General features: G+C 38.1%; 1 protein-coding gene across 1 annotated transcript in view; it reads left to right on the forward strand.

The window, feature by feature from the left end:
- Positions 1 to 1,719: 1,719 nt before the first annotated feature.
- Positions 1,720 to 23,898, forward strand: part of LOC141117822 (ETS translocation variant 3-like protein) — a 54,888-nt gene continuing 32,709 nt past the window's right edge. Inside the window, exons 1-2 of the mRNA XM_073610857.1 lie at positions 1,720 to 1,814; positions 21,779 to 21,826. Coding sequence (XP_073466958.1) covers positions 21,787 to 21,826 — 40 coding nt within the window. The 5' untranslated portion in view covers positions 1,720 to 1,814; positions 21,779 to 21,786. The remainder of the gene's footprint in view (positions 1,815 to 21,778; positions 21,827 to 23,898) is intronic.

A 23,898-nucleotide genomic window follows, 5' to 3' on the forward strand; every position in this document is an offset into this window, starting at 1 on the left:
GGGCAAGACCCAGAGCTTTGTGTGCTCCCAGAATAAATATAGTCTCCCAGCATGCCAGGGCTGTATCAAAATTCATGCTGCCATCTACATAGCTCTACACCTATCATCCAGAAAATTCTCAAGTTACCTGGATACAGAGGGAGCAGACTGCAGACTATCCTGCAGACTGGCAGCATCAGAGCAAGCAGACCTAACTAACATTGGTATATATATATATATATATATATATATATATATATATATATATATTATTAGGCAGAAAAAAACTTTTTCAAACAGGAATGTACAACGACAATATATTGGGGGAGATTTATTGAAATTGGTGCACACAGAATAATGGTTAGAATTGGTAACTATGCACAGCTGTACCAGATTCTGTGTCTGCCAGTTTTAGTAAATCCCCCCAATGTGTAAAGCGAAAATAAAGTTCCAAATAAAGCTATAGAAGAAGTATTTGAGTTCTAACTTCCCTTAAAAAGCTACAGTGAATGAGCCTAGTATTCACATTTACATGTACCTGACATTCCACAGCTTATCCAAGCCATTTCTTCAGTTCATGAAAATTGTTTTTTGGTATGGGGGCATGGTAAAAAATGTACATATGTAGGCGGTTGCAGTGTGGCATGGCTCTGCTTTGTTAAAGACCCACAGTGGAGCACAACTTATGTTCTTGCCCACATGCCCCCTGCATTGAGAAAATGCCCCTGTACAGAACCCTAAACCCAAAGTTGATCCAGAGGAAAGCAAAAAAAAAAACCACCTTAACCCTTACTTCTATCTGTACTGCTGTTAACAATATTTCTGCTCACTACCTGTCCTGGGGACAACCTTTTTACTAGGCAGCAAGTGAAGGAGTCTCTCCAAAGTGGCCTCCAACTGCAGTAAAACCTAACCTAGGTGCTAATCCTTCCCCACTCTAGATAAAACTAGAAAAAAATGTTGGCCATGGATACCCTTTAACAATGAACTTTTCATATTTGTTCTCTTTTGATCTGCTAAATATACCATTAAGTGTAATTTTATTGTTCTTGACTATCTCTTTGGACTAACAAATACCTCACTTGTGTTATGGGGACGAGGAGAATGGGAGATGTTCTGCATTCCTGCCCTAGGGTGATAATGCTACAGTATGGTGAGTGAGCGTAGTCACCCTAGGACAGGAAGTGTGTTACAACTTACCAGCAATGTCATCAGATTAAAATAAAGGAAAACAACCCTGAAAAAGAAAACAAATGCAGCCACCATATCTAAAGACTTGTAAACTGCAACAGAATACATTTAATTGTGTTTAAATATTCTTTAATTGCACACTTGAAAAAAACAAAAAAAATACACATATACATATAGGTATGCTGGAATACAAAGAAGAAAAAACTCTCACTGGTTCAGTAAAAGGGCCCAAATAATTTCTTCTACATACTGTGGTAGGTACAGTATATTATATAGAGCTCGCTTTAAAACACGAAAAGCATATCTGTGTTTTGAAACTTTGTAAATGAAAAAGTACTTAAATCTCTGCATAGAAAATATGTAGAGAATAAATTAATACTACTGAAAAAAATGGAACTGAATTGACTTATTTTACCCGATCTGTTCTCTGTTTCATGCAGGAACAGAATTATAATCTGAGTACTAGTTCAATGTTATTTAAAGGGTTAAGCTAACTGCCTGCAAACCACAGTCCCCTCCTGGGACCACACAAGACAGGACTATCATTTTAAGTAACTCTTAATACAGCGTGTGATGAAAACTGCCACTCACTGGTGACAGATACCAGAGAGACCGGAGACAGACAACATCACTCCGCTCTTCAGGTAAGGTGGCACTTATCTATATATTCCTAGATATAAAAGACTTTTCTTTTCATTTAATATTTGACATTACGGAATATCAGCTTAGGTGGTAATGGCAGGGACAACGGTCTTTTAAAAGTCTAAGGATATAGAATTTCTTAAATTATTTTATTTCATATATGTCTATATCATGAAGATGATGGTATATTAATTTTAAATTAATTTTCAAATAATATACCAAGGTATACCTAGACATATCAATAGGACCTTAGCTAGATGTATGGATGGATTTTGGCAAATATATATCGACAGATAAATAGAAAACACATAGATAGATAGATAGATAGATAGATAGATAGATAGATAGATAGATAGATCAGGGAAAGATACTTAAAGAAGCATTTATAAATAAGTGAATGTTATTTTAACCAAACATTCACTGGTGGCGAATCAATGACAGTCGTTTAAAACACATGCATCAGGAGAATTTACCTGCAGTGAATGTTCGGTAAATGTCAGTTTAATTGCATTATTGATATGCCCCTAAGTCTATGTAGATAGATAGATAAGATAGATAGATAGATAGATAGATAGATAGATAGATAGATAGATAGATAGATAGATAGATAGATAGATAGATAGATAGATAGATAGATAGATAGATAGATAGATAGAATAAGATAGGATAAGATAAGATTAGATAGATAGATAGATAGATAGATAGATAGATAGATAGATAGATAGATAGATAGATAGATAGATAGATAGAATAAGATAGGATAAGATAAGATAAGATAAGATTAGATAGATAGATAGATAGATAGATAGATAGATAGATAGATAGATAGATAGATAGATAGATAGATAGATGTTATAAGTTCTGCAGTAAATATACAAAGGTGCATAAGTTTTATTTTAAGTGTTCCATGCCTCGTAATTTTTGCACTGTATTTGTCCAGAAGTCTATCTACCAATCGACTAATGTATAACCAGCCTGGCAGATTTTTGCTGCTCGATCAGCGCAACCAGCTATAGCCTACAACGCTGATCAGTGTATTCGCAAGGCGGGGAAGTCTCCCCGCTGTCAGAACACAATGGCTCAGAAAGGAGAATTCCCCCCATCCACCTTGAATGTGTGGATAGGGAGTATTGAGTCGTTTTTTTTTTTTTCATTCAACCCGCTGGTTGAACGAAAAAAAAAAATTTACTTATTTATGGGCTGCCTAAATCTTATGGTGCCATGCATTGTGTGTTTGAGATCAATCCATGGATTTCCAATTATATTAATATCTGAGGGACTATAAAGGCCATTTCGAGACCTTAGTCCTTTTGTTTTAAAATGTGTACTGGATTATTGTCTTGTTGAAATATCCAACCTGTTTTCAGGTTATATATTACCTTACTCACAGTCTTCTAGGACTTCTTGATACTAAGTATTCTGTAATCTAGCTGTTTTCGATACCAAGATCTCAGCGCTGATTGTTCTGGCACCAAATAAGACTAATCATTTAAATTTAATTAAAGTGTAGTTTGAATAGAAAATACCCCTGTCTCACTATCAGGTTCTTGACTAATTGTCAAGATAGAGATTTTTTCCAAATTAAGATAAAGGACTTTATCACAAGCCAATGTGTTTTGGGTGTCAGAGCACACCCCCTTTTATCGGCGCTTGAAATGGAAGGTCCCTGACGAAAGGGGTACCGTCTGACCACCAAAATGCGTTGGCTTTGCGATACAGTCTTTTATCTTTCCTTACAATAAATCTATATCAGAACGATTAATGTTTAGTGTGGCACTTCAATTCTAGATTTACTCAATTACAAATCAAGCAGATAGTGAAAATCCTTTGGAATGGAGAAGCTGCCAACCCCAGGAATCCAGACATTCTAGTCAAATACCTTTATACCCCCTATCAGGGCCAGGACAAAGGGTGGGCAGGAGGGACGGCTGCCCTGGGCGCAATGGTTTATTGCAGGGATGTGGGTGTTCTGACCCTAACCCTAAGAGAAGGGGGGGAGCAGTTTAGCATCTTTCCCCTGGGTGCTGGATGGCCTTGTCCTGGCACTGCCCCCTATAGCAATAGGATAACTGTATAGTGCCAGTGCTACCCTTCCAAATTTCTTTCCTAGGGTTTTTTTTCTGTCTGTGTCCCAGTGGGAGATTTCCCTTTACTTCCTCTCCCCAGTAAAAAGGACAAAATAAGAGAAGATCTCTCCAAAGGGAGTGGATATCCCCCTCTTATTTGTCACTAAAACAGAAAGGATTTCTCAAAGCTCAGTTTCCTGTTACAACTCAAAATGTTTGGATTTCCGATCACTTTCTGTAACAAGGCCCTAAGGTCACCAAGACCAATAGCAAAAGTAAACATCCCCACTGGGGACAGATAAAGCAATAAAAACCTGACGTAGATTCAAACCCTTCCACATTCGATCTAAAATTAAAAATAATAATTTATATACACTTTAAAGAGTAATTCCACTTTTGTGGAAAAAATATAATATATACTATATATATATATATATATATATATATATATATATATATATATATATATATATATATATATATATATATCATATACAGTTACTACAGAAGCCATATTGTATTTTAATGTTGTTATAATGTTGTTATACTTTTCCTTTAAAATATGCAGATGCTGTAACGTTTTGTAAAACTCCGTGCAATATGGCAACCTGGAGGTTTCTCCAGGTTGCCTCCAAAAATTGAACTTTCTGCTTGCGTGATTGGCTCACTGATTTCTCAAAAGTCTCTGCTCAGTCAGATTTTAGGCACCTTCCGAAACTGAAATTTTATTTTTGGTGGGATACTCCCTAAGGACTTCTTTAGACATGCTTTGGCCTCTGAAAAGTGAATCGCGTTGGAGGCATAATTCTTCCCTGCCACCTGTTTTGATTTCTAAAAGCCTGCACTGCTGCACTGAATGTGGTTGCGGGGCAGGTGTGGAGCAACCCCATTCACTTGAACAGGTTGCACTCAACTAGCGGTACTGACCACCGAATGCGACATTGTGGATAATTGTTGCCATGCCGCAATGCCAAGTATCACAGCTGCGGCATGTGTGATCACACAGGGTAAAATCATCACAATATTTTACAAAAAAAAAAAAATAGATTTAAAAATATGATAAAATTAAGAAAATCTCTGACACAAATGGGTCTATTCATTCATGTTTTTTTTCTCAAGATTCACACAACTTTCATCCAAGTTCCACATATATATATATATATATATATATATATATATATATATATAGTGCCTTGAAAAAGTATTCACATCCCTCCAAATTTTCCACATTTTGTCATGTTTTATTGGGAGTTTATGTGATAGACCAACACAAAGTGACACATAATTGTGAAGTGGAAGGAAAATGATAAATGGTTTTCAAAATTTTTTACAAATAAGTATCAGAAAAGTGTGGCGTACATTTGTATTCAGCCCCTCTGAGTCAATACTTTGTAGAACCACCTTTCGCTGCGATTACAGCTGCAAGTCTTTTTGGGTATGTCTCTATCAGCTTTGCACATCTAGTGACCATTCTTTTGTGTAAAATAGCTCAAGCTCTGTCAGCTTGGTCTGTGAACAGCAATTTTCAAGTCTTGCCACAAATTCTCAACTGGATTTAGGTCTGGACTTTGACTGGGCCATTCTAACACATGAATATGCTTTGATCTAAACCATTTCATTGTAGCTCTGGTTGTATGTTTAGGGTTGTTGTCTTGCTGGAAGGTGAACCTCTGCCCCAGTCTCAAGTCTTTTGCAGACTCTCACAGGTTTTCTTCTAAAATTGCCCTGTATTTGGCTCCATACATCTTCCCATCAACTATGACCAGCTTTCCTGTCCCCGCTGAAGAAAAGCATCCCCACAACATGGTGAGGCCGCCACCATGTTTCACAGTGGGGATAGTGTGTTCAGGGTAATGTGCAGTGGTAGTTTTCCGCCACACATAGCGTTTTGCTTTTAGGCCAAAAAGTTCAATGTTGGTCTCATCTGAGCAGAGTACCTTCTTCCACGTGTTTGCTGTGTCCCCCTACATGGCTTCTCGCAAACTGCAAACAGGACATCCTTTGGCTTTCTTTCAACAATGGCTTTCCTCTTGCCACTCTTTTATAAAGGCCAGATTTGTGGAGTGCACGACTAATAGTTGTCCTGTGGTCAGATTCTCCCACCTGAGCTGTAGATCTCTGCAGCTCCTCCAGAGTTACCATGGGCCTCTTAGCTGCTTCTCTGATGAATGCTCTCCTTGCCCAGCCTGTCAGTTTAGGTGGACGGCCATGTCTTGGTAGGTTTGCAGTTGTGCCATACTCTTTCCATTTTCGGATGATGGCTTGAACAGTGCTCCATGATATGTTCAAAGTTTGGGATATGTTTTTATAACCTAACCCTGCTTTAAACCTCTCCACGACTTTGTCCCTGACCTGTCTGGTGTGTTTCTTGGCCTTCATGATGCTGTTTGTTCACTAAGGCTCTCTAACAAACCTCTGAGGGCTTCACAGAACAGCTGTATTTTTACTGAGATTACATTACACACAGGTGAACTCTGTTTACTAATTAGGTGACTTCTGAAGGCAATTGGTTCCTCTAGATTTTAGTTAGGGTATCAGAGTAAAGGGGGCTGAAAACAAATGCACGCCACACTTTTTAGATATTTTTTTGTAAAAAAAATTTGAAAACCTTTTTTCATTTTCCTTCCACTTTGTGTTGGTCTATCACATAAAATCCTAATAAAATACATTTACGTTTTTGGTTGTAACATGACAAAATGTGGACAGTTTCAAGGGGTATGAATACTTTTTCAAGGCACTGTATATTAGATTTACACAATTTTTAACCAATATTCACACTTTTTTTCATATTAGATTCAGTTTGAAAAATGTGTAAACATTTTTAAATCTTGGGTGAAAACGCTGATAAATTAACCCCAAAAATACCAATGCACAGTTAAAACATTTCTAGATGTTTTCAAATACACATTCATTAATAAATGTGGTATTCACTCTGCAGTCAGAAATAGTGTAAAAAAAAAAAAAAATATGTAAAATAATTTAGAAAAAGTAGTCAAAATTTGTTGCAGATATTAGTTGAAAGGTTCCTTTGCCTACCCAAGAGCTTGCAATTTACAGTAGGATTTACACAGCAGCCTGATAAAAGGTCTATATTTACTTTATTTTGTCATGTGTCCCCCCCCCCCCCACCACCACCACCGCTTCTCGGTCCTATTTCAAATGACCTGCGTTTTTCCCCTCTCGTTTAGGATTTCTTGTTTGACTGTAGTACAAAAGCCTTTTAAATCCCATTTCCCCTAGAGACACAAAGCAAGGAAATGCAGAGAGTCAGCGGTAGACTGCTGGGGAGTGCTGGGAGGGTGGAAATAGAGTCAAGAGAGAGCTATATTTTTAATTATTGGCGTTGATCATCTGCGGGAGAGCTGCCAGGAGCACAAAGACACGGATGCCTCGGTAGTTCCCAGAATAATGTAGGTGTTGAAAGTAAACACGGGTCAAGACTTAGGTTTATTTATATCGACATTACAGCATCGTCGGTCCGACGTAATGCAGCAAGAATAGATTTTCATTTTTATCTCAGGCTGTGACATCTCTGTTATCAGGGTCTGGGTCTTTTCCGAAAGTCATGAAATAAACACCGTCCGATCTAAAAATAGCAGAATGCTAATAATGACTAATAATACCTTGCACACATGGACCCATCGCCAAATGCATCATATAGCAAAGCAGCACCCGTTTAAATCCTAAATGTAAAAGCCATCTTACTTGGACGTCAGTTAAAAGGAGGAGGGCACGGGATAGTTTTTTTTTTCTCTACATTTTTTTTTTCTCTACATTTTTTTTTCTCTACATTCTTTAAATGTACCATAGGTACAGTTTTCCATCCAATTCAAGCAACTTTGAGTCATCTGCATGACTGTATAAAGTGCTTTAGAGAAATGACAGATGGGATCTGATTTCCAATGCCTCCTCTACTATTTGCACTGTTTTTAATTAACTAAGGCACTCTGTCTTCTGCATTGCACAACAGCATGTCCTTGTAAAGATAAACAATTAAATTGTGATAAACGATAATAACCTTTTTTTTATAATTTAAAACCGGGACAGTAGGTGCCAGCACTGAATCCTTTTTTACACTAGGGGGAAGCTTATTCCTGTCTTTTATTCTATTTTTCTATTATATCTCCAAAGCTAGCCATACATAATTGACAATTTTTTGTCAATTTGAATAAGTTTTAAGCCAACAGGAATCAAAAATTAGATCACAAGTAATCGTGAGATCGTATGCACTTGTTGAAGGCCATTTTTATTGCACCATAAGGCTCAAATGTCAGAAAGACATCGGTATTTTTCCTTGCATTTAGCAACATTCAGGGTCCATGGACTTTGGCTTAAAAAAAATGCTGCTCCTAGAGGCAGGGCCCGGACAAGGGGTGGGCAGGAGGGACGGCTGCCCTGGATGCAGTTGTTTATTGCAGGGACGTGGTCACCTGACCCTTAACCTAAGAGAAGGGGGGGCATCTTTGTCCTGGGTGCTGGATGGCCTTGTCTCAGCACCGCCTAGAGGAGTTCAGCATTTTGCATATAGAAGCAACTAATGCTATCCTATGTGTCCATGCACATTAGGTCATTTAGAGGCATATTTTAAGCTCAGCATTTAGAGGCAGAAAAAAGAACCTCTTCTGTTTTCTGTTTTTGAAAACAGTTTTCTGGCAAAAAAATGCTAAACGCTCCTAAACGCTAGTACAAAAACCTGCCTAAAACTAGCGCTTTTTTCTGCCAATTTTTTAAGCCATTGTGCATGGACTCTCATGGCAAATTTTAAGCTTTTGCCATTGTTAGGAAAGTATTCAGTGATTGTACTGAATGCTGCACCCACCCACCCAATTTCATTATTTCACTATTACAAAAACATCATGTTATAAAAATTTGTACAGTGTACCAAAATAAATATCCATACATCTGTGTACCCAACATTATTTAAAAATGTATCATAATTAGATCCTGTAAATTATATGCATAATAATCAGTGCAACTAAGTTTCAAAAAGTCAGTTGTCAAGTGTGCCCTCAAAGCTACCCGTAGATGGATCGAAATTCGTCAGGGACCTGCCAAACTTCTATCCATTTATGGCTGTTCCTGCTTAACAATCTAATAATCAACTTCTGTTGAACGGGACTGTTGGAAAACTTTAATTCGATCAGCGGCTGCAATATTGATCAGTGCATTTTGACAGCCGAGGAGTCCCCGCTGGCAGAATACAATAGCACAATGGGGAGGATTCCTCTATTGTGTGGATGGGGAAATCCATTTGTTCTTTTTGGGGTTTTTTTATTAGCCCTCTAACTGTTCAAAGAAAAATTAATCATCTATGACCAGCCTTTGTCTTCAATTTAAACATTGTTCTCAAAAGTGCTCCCACCTCTTCTTCCACCTCTGATCTAACAAGAACTCTTCTCTTTGCTGACCCTTCCCAAGAAAAAATAGACAAAGTATCCCAGCTATAAAACTTTAAAAACTCTACCCAAAATTGATATTCTTATATGTCTTTTTGAAATATCAGTAAGACCCTTCAATAGCCAAATTTCATCAAAGTGGTTTGCTGCTATAATCAGAGGAGGACAGGGAACCCTTGGTCTGTTGGAGAAGAACAACCGACTAGCACTTTTGTATGATGGGGACAGATTTCTGCTGAATTTGTCATTGGGAATTGGACTAAGCTTTAGCAAATAGATTGAGCATAATTCTAGAAATATAATTTAGTTCTTCCTTTGGGCAAGATCCCAGACCAGCAGTCTGCTGTCTGAAGGCCCTTGGGCTTCAACTCATAATCTAGAGCACTTGGCCCTCTTGCAGGTTATGTAGCTTGAAAAGAAGGCTAAGTACCTGGAGGAGCAAGCTGCGTTCCTTTGGGGAGAGGTCCCTGACCAGCAGTCTGTGAGCTTGGCTGGAAGCTTTTGGACTACAGATCTGTGCCTGGAGGGCTTAGTGCTCTTACAGGCTGTGTGCCTGGAGGAGCAGGCTAGTTACCTGGGGGTGCAGATTGTCTACCCGGTGAAATTTGGTTGTGTGCATGAGAAGCCATTATCTAAAAGCTGCAGTCAGAGGAATATAACCTGGAGTTTTGTTGAAAGTTAATTTAGTGGTAGCTATGTGCTCCTGAAGTTGAACCTGACCCAGAGACTGTCAGCAAGAGATGCTGTAGGAGCCTGTAATTTGGGTATTCCACTGTCTCATTTTCTTGCGAGTCCATCAATAAAACCCTTACAAAAACTTACAGACTGAACTGGTGCAAGAAGAAAGTAATTGAACAGCCTGGGCACAATGTGTTCTCAGAAGGGGGATCCCACATGCAAAGACCAAGGCCCTTCTAAGTGGAGGCACTATACAGAGAGAATTAAGGAAATTCTGCTATCTTACACTAATAGGGAGGCTCCGATAGTCTGCTTTACCCAGTGCTACAGAGAAAGTTGATGTAAACTGCCAGGGGATAGTCATCTCACATGACCCCCAAAACAGTGTTACATTTTTTTTGCCATGGTTTTATGGCATTTTGTATTTTAGTTCCACAATCCCCCCCAACATAGATTTTTTTTGGAACCTAATGTTTTTAAGGTACATCCATTTTCTTTTGTACCACAATGGCATAGGACTTTGAGCTAATGCTTTTACACCAATAAACAATTAATTGTTAAGGCATTAATTGTAAGGGATTACATATAGGTTACCATTACAGCTGGAGGTTGAAGGAAACCAGTTCTGGAGAAACATGGAGGCTACCATTGTTGAAATGGATCTTCTTTTGAAAATACTTTTTAATGGCTCTTATACTGGTCCACAAGCTTTAATACTTTTTACATAATACTTTTAGCACTACATAGAAGATGTCTGTATATCAGATCGGTCCTAATTAGTTCCCCAAATCCCAGGTGTTTTGGTATGCAAATATTACATAATTTTTCTCAGCAAGAGCCACGCTCAATCCCCAAGTTTCCTTAGCCTCATTATCGGCATTTGGCACATTACGTTTGCCATCATCACAGGCCAGAAGTGATCTTTAAGAGGTAAAATGGGGCAGAGCCAGGTAATTAGTTATTTTGTGTGAGATCCTACCTGAAAAATCCAATCAATTTATATCCAATCAAGTAGGCCATCTTACGAAATAGTTATCAGTAACTTTTACTGACCTGGGTCAGATCTATGGAAAATCTAAAAGTGAACACTACATGTCATTCTCCTTTTGGACCTGATTAGGAGATAATCCAATGTCTATGAGGCCCCAGGAGACATCTCTAGTCAAAGACTTATGGAGGTAGTGCCATACCAATAGATCTAGAAACACCCTCCCACCACAATATATACTATTTATTTTATTAGAATCAAATAATTACAAAAATCATAACACTTTAGGACCACTTTCACACTGAGGCAGTTTTCAGGTGTTTTAGCGCTAGAAATAGAGCCTGTAAAGCGCCTGAAACCTGCCTCCCATGCCGCCCGAGTGTGAAAGCCCGAGTGCTTTCCCACTGGGGCAGTGCGCTTGTGGGACATTAGAAAAAGTCCTGCAAAAGTCCTGCAAGCAGCATCTTTGGGGCAGTTTGGGAGCGCTGTATACAGTGCTCCCCAAACACCCTGCCCATTGAAATGAATGGGCAGTGCTTCCAAAGAGCCTGAAAAGCGATTCGCAAGTGCCGCAACACGGTATTTTTAACCCCTTCTTTGGGGTTAAAAGCGCCCCGCTAGCAGCCTAAAAGTGCCGCTTAAACAACACATGTGCAGTGTGAAAGGGGTCTTAAACATTTCAAATCAACCCCATCTGAATTCATAGGATGACCTCATGTCATATATAACTAAAACAACAGACACTCAAACAATGTGAATATCTGTGTTTAGGGAATTGGCAGTGGGAATTGGCACCTGAGGGTGCTTGAATCGTATCTGCATGTCCAAGCTCCCTCTATTGCCTATGACAGCCTTAAGAGTTGTGTGACCAGCTTTATGTCCTGGGTTGAACTTTGTTTTGGAATTTCAGATATGATTATGTGCACCCCAGACTTCGGTGGCAATTGTATATAGACAACAGCTTCATCCAATTTATCCCTGCTGAAATGTACAAAAAGGAATTGTACCAGTGGTACTGTTCCAGGAAACAATTATGCCATTTACCAGCTGCTGAAAATCATTGTACTGATTTCCATACAATAAATGAGCTTTATGATGAGAAAATCTCAGAGCAATATTCTGAGCTATTGGGGGGGATTTATAAATGGGGCCCAACCTGGCAATATTTGCAGTGTTTTATATAACATTTATATCTGAATATATTTTTCAACATGGCAGCAATTTCAATGTAAAGGTCCACGCTTCTCTATGTTTTATCCTATAAATATCTCTATACTAACAATGTTCACTGATCCTGTGTATTTATTGTCAGATGAGCATCCCAGAATCCTTTGTGCTCTGTCCATTTGTTCTTCCAGTGTACCATAATCTTCTTGGTATAATAGCATTAAACGGCTTTAAACAAACAAGGGTATTGACCTCAGGCCTGAGCTATATTAACCAGAGAAGACCCAATCGGCTGTGATGAGCCTGACAGCCCCCTGAGAGGGAATTAATGAGCTTGCTCTTGGAATTAGCAGGATGAACTCAAGCAGGTCTCAGGAATTACTCCTAACACTGGCTAGCCTGTTTGTTTGGAACTAAAAACCGTGAGATTCTCTCTCTTCCCAAGTCTTGAGGCTGTCCTTCGTCCAGTAATCTCCTTATTTTTGGTTTGTTTTGTCTAATAGCTCATTGAAATAAAATTGGAACAGCCAATAAAGTAAGGTGACCTGATCACTAATCTATTTCTAAGGCATTGATGTCAAATTTTACAATTTGATTCAGCCCTTGTTATTTACATACATGTAGTGCCAATGTGTAGGTATACGCTGTAGCTTGCGTACAGCAATAGCCTTCACAATAACCTTCTATAAATGTTACATATCTAATTTTCTGTTAAGTTTTGCAATCCTAATACATGTGAATGTTTTAAAAGATAATTCTTCTTTCGTTAAGCTGTTTTCTAAATGACCCCCCCCCTTCCCCAAAGGTCTTATACTCACCTGTCCACGATCCTAGCAGACCCAAGCTGTGTGCCATGAGCTAAAATCTCTGCCAGAAGGTCCTAAAGTCTTCCTGGGTTGTATGATAAGAGGGCAAATCTATTAGCATGAATGAGATGTTGTCTGTGCATGCTTGAAAGACCTCTGGGAGAGCCCTCTTAGAATTTCTAAAGCCGTCTTTCAGAGGCCATACAGCATGGATCTGCCAGGATCAAGAGCAGGTGAATATAAAAAAAAGTAGGTGTGAGGCAATTCATTACAAAATTTAAAATTACAAAAGATATTCTTTAAATTAAAACTCCATTCAAAAGTTTTCTTGGGGGTGGAATGGGAAAGGGTGAGAACTACTGAGAGATCCTATTGCACAGATTTTTACCACTTCCCTTCATAATGACTTGGTTCCTTTAAGGACAGGAAGGAATGGAAATCTTCAGTGCATTGGATAGCTTGACAAATATTTTTTGAAAGTAGTTTTTGTTTGCTTTTAACTTTTAATTTTGGAAAGAATGGACTCGACCAAATGAAAACCACATACACTGTTTGAAATGAGTGTGTTCCAGAGAAATATTCCCTCCTGTGACCTGTCCCTTTAATTTTTTTCATCATCAAGTTGCTTTGATCCCACTAATGATTAGAAAATCAAATGAACAGTCTTAAAATGAAAATATTCAAACAAAATTATACCCAGCTTCAATTTACCAGCAACAAACCTACAAAAAAGTAGCCCCTGATGACCCCCTAGTTATTGATAACTAACCCTATTCAACTCCTTTCTCCATGCTTAGTAGTCTTTTTTGTGCCATCATTTGTACACCCATTTTAACTTTTAATTTTTGAATTTGTAGCACAATATTGAAAAAATGTATTTGTTTTTGTATTTATTTACACCGAGAAAAATTATAAATGCAACACTTTTGTGTTTGCCCCTATTTATCATGAGCTGAACGCAAAGATCAACAACTTTTTCTATGTACACAAAAGGCCTATTTCTCTCAAACACTGTTCACAAATCTGTCTGAGGTTGGGTTCACACTATACTACACGACAGTAGTACGACTTTCATCCTACTTTGCTCTGCAACATCAGTCCTACATTGGTCCTACATTGATCCTACATTGGTCCTACATCCATCCAACTTTGATGAACAGGATACTAATTTGATCCGACTTTTCAGATAGTACACTTGTCCTTTGACCAATCAAAACTAACACACAATGGGAGGGGCTACAGCAGGGGGCAGGAAATAACACAATGTCAGATGCCAAAGTCAGATGGTTAGGACAAGGATCCGACTTTGATCCTACTTCAATGATAGTCAATGGGCTGAAGTAGATCAAAGTCGGACCAAAGTAGTACAGGGAGCATTTTCAAAGTCAGACCGACTTGTGCCGGACCAGTTAAGATGGCTCCCATAGGGAAACATTGATTTTCACACGTCATGCTCCCAATGTCGGACCATCTGTATTAGTGATCACTTCTCCTTTGCCAAGATAATCCATCCACCTCACAAGTGTGGCATATCAAGATGCAATGATTATTGCACAGGTGTGCCTTAGGCTGGCCACAATAAAAGGCCACTCTAGAATGTGCAGTTTTACTGTATTGGGGGGGTCGGGGGGGTCCGAAAACCAGTCAGTATCTGGTGTGACCACCATTTGCCTCACACAGTGCAGCACATCTACTTCTCATAGAGTTGATCAGGTTGTTGATTGTGGCCTGTGGAATGTTGGTCCATTACTCTTCAATGGCTGTGCGAAGTTGCTGGATAATGGCAGGAACTGGAACATGCTGTCGTATACGCCGACCCAGAGCATCCCAAACATGCTCAATGGGTGACATGCAAGTGAGTATGCTGGCCATGCAAGAACTGGGATGTTTTCAGCTTCCAGAAATTGTGTACAGATCCTTGCAACATGGGGTCGTGCATTATCATGTTGCAACATGAGGTGATGGTCGTGGATGAATGGCACAACAGTGGGCCTCAGGATCTCGTCACGGTATCTCTGTGCATTCAAAATGACATCAATAAAATGCACCTGTGTCCATTGTCCATAGCATATGCCTGCCCATACCATAACCCCACCTCCACCATGGGCCACTCGATCCACAACATTGACATCAAACAACTGCTCACTTACACAACGCCATACATGCTGTCTGCCATCTGCCCTGTACAGTGAAAACCAGGATTAATCCGTGAAGGGAACACCTCTCCAAAGTGCCAGACACCATCAAATGTGAGCATTTGCCCACTCAAGTTGGTTACGATGACGAACTGCAGTCAGGTCAAGACCTCGATGAGGAGGACGAGCATGCAGATGAGCATCCCTGAGACAGTTTCTGACAGTCTGTGCAGAAATTCTTTGGTTATGCAAACCAATTGTTGCAGCAGCTGTCCGGGTGGCTGGTCTTAGACGATCTTTGAAATAAAGATGCTGGATGTGGAGGTCCTGTGCTGCTGTGGTTACACATGGTCTGTTGTTGTGAGGCCGGTTGGATGTACTGGCAAATTCTCTGAAACGCCTTTGGAGACGGCTTATGGTAGAGAAATGAACATTCAATTCAAGGGCAACAGCAATGGTGGACATTCCTGCAGTCAGCATGCCAATTGCATGCTCCCTCAAAACTTGCGACAACTGTGGCATTGTGTTGTGTGATAAAACTGCACATTTTAGAGTGGCCCTTTATTATGGTCAGCCTAAGGCACACCTGTGCAATGATCATGCTGTCTAATCAGCATCTTGATATGCCACACATGTGAGGTGGATGGATTATCTTGGCAAAGGAGAAGTGCTCACTAACACAGATTTAGACAGATTTGTGAACAATATTTGAGAGAAATAGGCCTTTTGTGTACATAGAAATAGTCATAGATATTTGCATTCAGCTCATTATAAATAGAGGCAAACACAAAAGTGTTGCGTTTATAATTTTTTTCAGTGTATATATTTTACACTACCATGCATTTTGTCCTTTGTGTCACGATAAATATAACAAATTGCAAAAATAATTTGTACACAACACTACAGTAAGGCCAGCCATACATGGATCAAAATTCTACCGGTTGAGCAGGGACCAGACAAATATTGATCCAGGTATGGGCCATCAGTCTGTTGGGATTTTTTCCAAATGATGAATGCCACCAGCTATAGCCGGCAACACTGATCATTGAATTCTGCCAGCAGGGAAGGCTCCCTACCTGCAGAATGCAATAGTTCATCCGAAGTAATTCCCCATCCATCGAGGTGTGGATGGGGGAGTTGGTTCATTTTTTTTCGTTCAACCCCATGGTTGAACGAAAAAAAAAAAGAATCTTGTATGGCCTGCCAAACACTGGTTATTTTAAAATGAGTGTTCATTGGCTAAACTGGAAATGTTTTTTACTTCTTTACTGAATTCTAAATTCAATGTTAAAAAACGCAATATATCTATCACCTCAATCTCTTAATTGATGTAATTGCTGAGTAGGTCCATAGCTGAAATGTGCCATCAATCTAACTTCAGAGATAGCTGATAGGAGAAAGTGATAAGAGTGAGCAGAATGGTACAGTGAAGCTCCTTTAATGTCTAGTGACCTTTCTGGGGCAGTAAGGTGACCAAGCTGTATTGCTTAGCTGAAAATCCTGAAACCCTGTATATGTCCTTGAACAATGCCATTGCATGCTTACTGTTCCTTTAAATAGATATCATATTTGTTATCATAGAATTACATACAATGAGGAAAAAAAGTATTTGAACCCCTGCTGATTTTGTACGTTTGCCCACTGACAAAGAAATGAACAGTCTATAATTTTAATGGTATGTTTATTTTAACAGTGAGAGACAGAATAACAACAAAAATATCCAGAAAAACGCATTAAAAAAAATTATAAATTGATTTGCATTTTAATGAATGAAATAAGTATTTGATCTCCTATCAATCAGCAAGATTTCTGGCTGCCAGGTGTCTTCTATACAGGTAACGAGCTTGTTACCTGTATAAAAGACACCTGTCCACAGAAGCAATCAATCAAACAATCAGATTCCAATCTCTCCACCATGGCCAAGACCAAAGAGCTGTCCAAGGATGTCAGCGACAAGATTGTAGACCCACACAAGGCTACAAGACCATCACCAAGCAGCTTGGTGAGAGGATGACAACAGTTATTACGATTATTCTCAAATGGAAAAAACACAATATAACTGTCAATTTCCCTTGGTCTGGGGCTCCATGCAAGTTCTCACCTTGTGGAATTTCAATGATCAGGAGAATGGTGAGGAATTAGCCCAGAGCTACACAGGAGAATCTTCTCAATAATCTCAAGGCAGCTGGGACCATAGTCACCAAGAAAACAATTGGTAATACACCACAGCGTGAAAGACTGAAATCCTGCAGCACCCACAAGGTCCCCCTGCTCAAGAAATCACATCTACAGGCCCGTCTGAAGTTTGCTAATAATCATCTGAATGATTCAGAGGAGAACTAGGTGAAAGTGCTGTGGTTAGATGAGACCAAACATCGAGCTCTTTGGCATCAACTCAACTTGTTTGGAGAAGGAGGAATGCTGCCTATGACCCCAAGAACACCATCCCCACCGTCAAACATGTAGGTGTAAACATTATGCACTGGGGTTATTTTTCTGCTAAGGGGACAGGGCAACTTCACCGCATCAAAGGGACGATGGACGAGGCCATGCACAATGAAATCTTGGGTGAGAACCTCCTTCCCTCAGCCAGGGCATTGAAAATGGGTCGTGGATGGGTATTCCAGCATGACAATGACCCAAAACACATGGCCAAGGGAACAAAGGAGTGGCTCAAGAAGAAGCACATTAAGGTCCTGGAATGGCCTAGTCAGTCTCCAGACCTTAATCCCATAGATAATATGAAGAGGGAGTTGAAGGCTCGAGTTACCAAATGTCAGCCTTGAAACCTTAATGACTTGGTGAGGATCTGCAAAGAGGAGTGGGACAAAATCCCTCCTGAGATGTGTGCAAACCTGGTGGCCAACTAGAAACATCTGACCTCTTTTCGTTTTTTTATTGCGGTTTAACATTGTAAATTACAACAGTAGCATTGCATAGGATCTTAGGCAACAGTAGTATAGCTTATTTACAAATAGAACACCTTTGTGTGTTTCTTTCATTCAGAGGGTACGCGCATCCTACTACACAATGTGGATGCCACATACCCTTGCATAGGATAGTCACAGGTTAGCTGTAAAATGTTATCAAATATATATTATCGCCTGTGTTATACAGGCTACTATTAAAGTAACAGTGAGAAAGCATAATGTTAAAAGAAAAACAAATAGAAAATTAAACAAATAAGATTGTACCAGAACATGAGGATTGCTCATTAAGTAAATGTTTATAAGAATTTTATTAATAGAGTTAATCACTATCAGGGAATCTTGACGTCCATGGTGACCAAGAAACGTCTGACCTCTGTGATTGCCAACAAGCGTTTTGCCACCAAGTACTAAAAATAATGTTTTGCGAAGGCGTCAAATACTTATTTCACTCATTAAATTGCAAAACAATTTATAACTCATTAAATCGCAAATCAATTTATAACTGAAATGCGGTTTTCTGGATTTTTTTGTTGTTATTTTGTCTCTCACTGTTAAAATAAACCTACCATTAAAATTATAGAATGAACATTTCTTTGTCAGTGAGCAAAAGTACAAAATCAGCAGGGGATTAAATTCTTTTTTGCCTCACTGTATTACCTTCTATCAGTTGTACTATTACTCTATAATTATATAATACTCTGCAGCATATTATTTGGTTTTTAGGGTTTGTACTATATACACTCTTCCTTCATTGCAGGCAAAAAATGAAATCCAAGCAGAAGCAACATGCCATCATTCTTGACAAAGGAGGCGTTCAGACTGTCCAACATTCACAGAAGACTACAGAATATTTACGGAGAAGATACCATTAACAGGACTCACCAATGACAAGACATTGGTCTTGTCAATGGTGTCACCTCCGTAAACATTTAATGGTCTTCTGTGGATGTCAGACAGCCTGCACCCCTCCTTCATCTAGAACTCAATGACAGCACGTTGCTTCTGCTTGGAATCCATTATTTACCTGCAATGAAAAAGAAGAAAGAAAAGAGTTACTATAGAGGAAGTATATCTGTACTAATGTGTAATTTGGACAACCTATTTAAGTTTAGGTAAAAATACAAAGGTTATGCACACTTTTGCACTACTTTTGGTACATGCCTTATATTTCGTTGTTAGGTAACTAATTGTCAGCTCCTTGATTTTCCCTTTTCCTTTGCCTAATATTCTATAAAAAATATTACTCCACCTAATTCTAGCCATTTTGTGTTTTTTTTATGTACAGTTGGTGTTTTTTACATCTGTCTGTAACACCACTGGAGAGATTTTCCCTCACGTCCTGTCCCTGTGACACCTATATAAGAAATGTTAGGTGCAGTTGTCACCAGGAGAAGAAGTCGCAGGCAGCAATTAAAACATTTTTAGAAGTTTCAGCTCTTCCCCAAACTACTAAAAATGTGTTTTTGCTTTTTTTTGTTTGCATGTACATTGAAGATATTGCACATAACATTTTATCCTTATAGTAAGTTAGGAAAAAGCTCTTCAACATGGACACAGAGCCAAAAAAAAGGGGGAACTATTCAAAACAATATCGAAATTCTAGAGTGGAGTTTGGCTTTAAGCCTTGTTGCTAATTCTTTGTACTCTGTGCTTGGTACATTGTTATCCACAGATTAACCTTTGTCAACTCCTGCTCTAACAGAAAAAGCTTGGTGATAAGCAATGTAAAAAACTTCAGATATTCTCCCATAAGCACCTGGGACCTCAGGTCCTCAGGTAACTAATTAAAGGTTTACTCCATGAAAACAAATAATTTGGTTATGAGTGGACTATTGTTGAATTAATTACTTTAACATATCACTCAAAGCAGTAAATATTTCCATTTATCGGAATATTGTATTAGTCCTCCTCCCATGTTCCCTAAATTATAAAAAAGAAAAAAAATAGTTGTTGGACCTACATAATGGTTGCCACATTTGGATGGAGCTGGGAACTCAGGTGCTAAAACATGGGCAGACTGACCTGTCTCTGGACTGACCAAGTCTTTCATTTTTTGATGACACTGGTCCTCAAAGGTAAAAAAAAAAAATTATTGTGTTGCCCACTGGTTCTCAAAGATAAAAAAGATTTAAAAAATTGTGTTGCCCATAGAAACCCATAGTATTTCAGTGTTACCTTTTTTCTTACAAGAAAATAAATAATCTAAATGCTATAGGAAGTACAGATCTTTCTCTTCTCTACTTTTTTTTTTACTTCTTCCTGTTATGGTTCATAAATACGAACAAAGTTGTTGGGCAAAGTTTAACTAACCTTTAGCATTTGGTAAGACACTTGAACCTTTTCGTATAGTATAAACTATGCCAAATTGATTGAACCAGGTCATGGAACTCCTGGTAATCCCATACCCAATAATCAAATTATATATTTAAATGTTTTTGAAGAAAATGGGATTAAACTAATGATATAGTTTCTTTGGCCTGTGAAAATCCAAGGGAGGGGTATAAAATCCTTTTAGAACCAACTGCAGTAGGATAAATCTATGTTTAAGCCTTGGTGTAACTTACTACTTATTTCAGGGGAGTTAAGAAGATAAGGGTGAAAAGATCCCCCCTCTCCTTGATATCCTTTATATCTGACACACTTCATGGACATTCATCTTCTATCCTCTAGCCAGATTCTTTGTCAAGAATTTTTCTCTATGAATATATGTAAGTGTGGATCTTCATGCTATACTTATTATTATTTTTATTATATTTGTAATGTATTTGTCTACATTTTGTAATTATCGGTCACTTTATTCCTAATTATTCTGCTTTATTTTTAAAATAGCTGATTTATATCATTTAAACTATTTCAGTTCATCATAACTTTTGGCTATAAATGTATTTATTTTTTATGTCTCATGCTTTGTAAAAAAAAAAAAAAACGATATAAAACCATAATATAAATAAGTCTGAATCAAGATTTAATTTCCTTACTTTGAAAAAATGTTTTAAACAACATGCATATAATAGTTAAAACATTTTTGTTTTTAAAAAAAATATCAATCTATGCTAATTATCTATTGAAAATTAATGCAATTATCCTAAATTACACTTTTTTCTTAAAATCATGGTCCTGATTTTAATTAGACTATATTTTGATTTTGTATGCTGTATATTAATATTATGTAAATCCTTTGCAATATCTTAACAGTTTACTGATTGGGAAGATTAAAATCTATCTAGATATAATCAAGTAAATCAGAGTAAATAATTACAGTAAAAGGAATGTAGCTAAACATTTGAAGAATTTTTTTATTTTAGCAATCTGAAACACATTGCTTATGTGTCTGTTTTCTTCCATACATTGCCTTAAATTCTTTTTGGGGAGTTTGAAGAACAACCTGAAAACACTGAAACATGCATAAAATATATTTGAAAGATAATAATATTTTGTATTTACGAATGCATTTTAATACCTCACTATTGGGTTTGCTTGCCTTTGCTAGAATATTTTGTTTATACAAAACATTTACAATATTTCGCTGATTGATGTTGGGATTTTTTATTTTTTCATTGTTGTTCGACTAAATTCTTGTCAAATACAATAATTTAAATCCAAGGCTTTTTATGTAGAAAATATTAATACATATACAAAACTTTTTGAGCACAATTTAAAACTTTAAAATGCGTGTTGATATTTGTTTTTTGCATATATTAAATGTCATACTGTATTGTACAATAGGTTTTTGAAGTCAGAGCAATGCAGGTTTTTATGTTTAAAAGGATAACTTAATTTACTGAAATTCATTATTGCAGGAATTATAATGCACTGTGGTTGTGCACCCAGCTCATATTGGTTACCAGGTAAGGCATTGAGAAATTGCTCGTATTATTATTACAATTTTATTCTTCTCAAAATTGCTTTCAATAACATTAGGTATATTTCAAATATTTTTTTCATCGGCTACAATCTGATATACTGTAAGGCTGATGTATTAAAAGTTGAATTATGAAAAGTGTGTCATCAATAGTAACTAAACAGATTACAGCCCAACTGCCATTTTTCTAGTACAGTTTGAAAAATACAAGAATGAATTTAACTTGCTTTTACTGAAAGAATATTTGATTTACTATAGGAGTGGAGGCTCTTCACTTGGGAAAGTGAAAGTTCACTAAACTTGGTAAATAAAGCAAAGCTGTGATTATTTGAAATGCCCAGCGGGAGGTTTTTTAAGGGATTTGAGGTTGTGCACTTAGCTAGAAGTAGTTAGTCGCATTCAAATACTTTCTATGGTGATTGGATTAAGGTGACTATGAGGGAGATTTACTAAAACTGGAGCATGCAAGACCTGGTGCAGCTCTGCATTGAAACCAATCAGCTTCCAGGTTTAATTGTCAAAGCTTAACTGAACAAGCTGAAATTAGAAGCTGATTGGTTACTATGCACAGCTGCACCACATTCAGTGTGCACCAGTTTTAGTAAATCTACCCCTGAGTGTGGCTATCAGTGCTGGGGTATATGCCTGACAATAACTAGAACAGAAGAAGCAGATATGCAGCAAAATATTGTTAACATTACAGAACAGATTACAGACCAACTGCCATTTACTAGTACAGCTTGAAAAATACAAGCACGGGGGGCAGGAGGCGGAGCCTAGCGGAGCAGACATGCATTGTTAGAGCTCCACACCGCTGAGGAGAGAAGAGAAGGACAAAGCGGAGCCTGCAGGCTCAAAAGGTATCCATTTGAACCTTTTTGCCCCTGGGAACAAACTGTGAAAGTTTGGGCAGGAAATATGGTACTGGGAGGAAACCGTGGCAGAAATAAAAATCACCTCACAAAGAGCTCACAGGCACTCACTGCAGCTGAAGCAGCTCCAGTCACCTCACAATATACAGCATCAGGGCGCTCTCACAGACAGAAAATGTCACAGCAAGACTCTCCATTTGAGTCAGATACAGAACAAATCCTCTCACAAACTTCTCCACAAACCTCCTCAGCATCCCCAGTAATATTATTACAATTTGAAAAGATGCTTCATAAGGCTTTAAAACAAACCTCAGACCAAATAACAAAAAGCCTAACCAAAGAAATAAGAGAGCTGGGAAACCGCACCGCAGCCCTAGAAATAAAAATGGATGAAATTGAAATTACAACCCAAGAAAATATAACAGAATTGGAACAATTAAAAAAAGAGAATTTAATACTTCAAACTAAGCTCGAAGATTACGAAAATAGAGCCAGATGTTCAAACTTGCGCATAAGGGGAATACCTGAAACTGTGATAGACCTGCAATCTACTATTACTGCTCTATTACAAGAACTAAAGCCAGATATCCCTATTGAACGTTTAGAACTGGACAGAGTACACAGAGCCCTCACAGCCAAAAAGAAAGATGGACCCCCACGTGATATAATCACAAAATTTCATTATTACAGAACGAAAGAACAAATACTAATTGCTGCAAGAGAAAAAAAGGAACTTAATTTTCAAGGACACAATTATCAAATTTTTGCTGACCTATCCCAACTTACTATTACTAAAAGACGATCCATGAAACCCCAACTAATGGAACTGCAACGCCACAACATTATGTATCAATGGGGCTTCCCCTTTTCAGTCAGATTTAACTACCAAGGTACAATTTACAGAAGCAGATCAGCAGATGAACTACAACAAACCCTTTTAAAATTAAATCTGACAGAACCCACAAGCAGCAACACTCCCACACGCAGAAGAATGGCATCATCTTCACCTTCAGGCAGCACCCAGAAAATTTCAGAACAAAATGGGAATCATCATTCTCACAAAAGAGGCCGTTATGCCACATCATCCATGGACCAAGAAGATTCAATAGACTGACATCCTAATTCCTGATATCTCTTCATTTATTATACTAAGAGATGGTTCTCTATAAAAAACCTATATTTATAA

This window comes from Aquarana catesbeiana, linkage group LG13 (assembly GCF_042186555.1).
Source record: "Aquarana catesbeiana isolate 2022-GZ linkage group LG13, ASM4218655v1, whole genome shotgun sequence".
Lineage (NCBI taxonomy): Eukaryota > Metazoa > Chordata > Amphibia > Anura > Ranidae > Aquarana > Aquarana catesbeiana.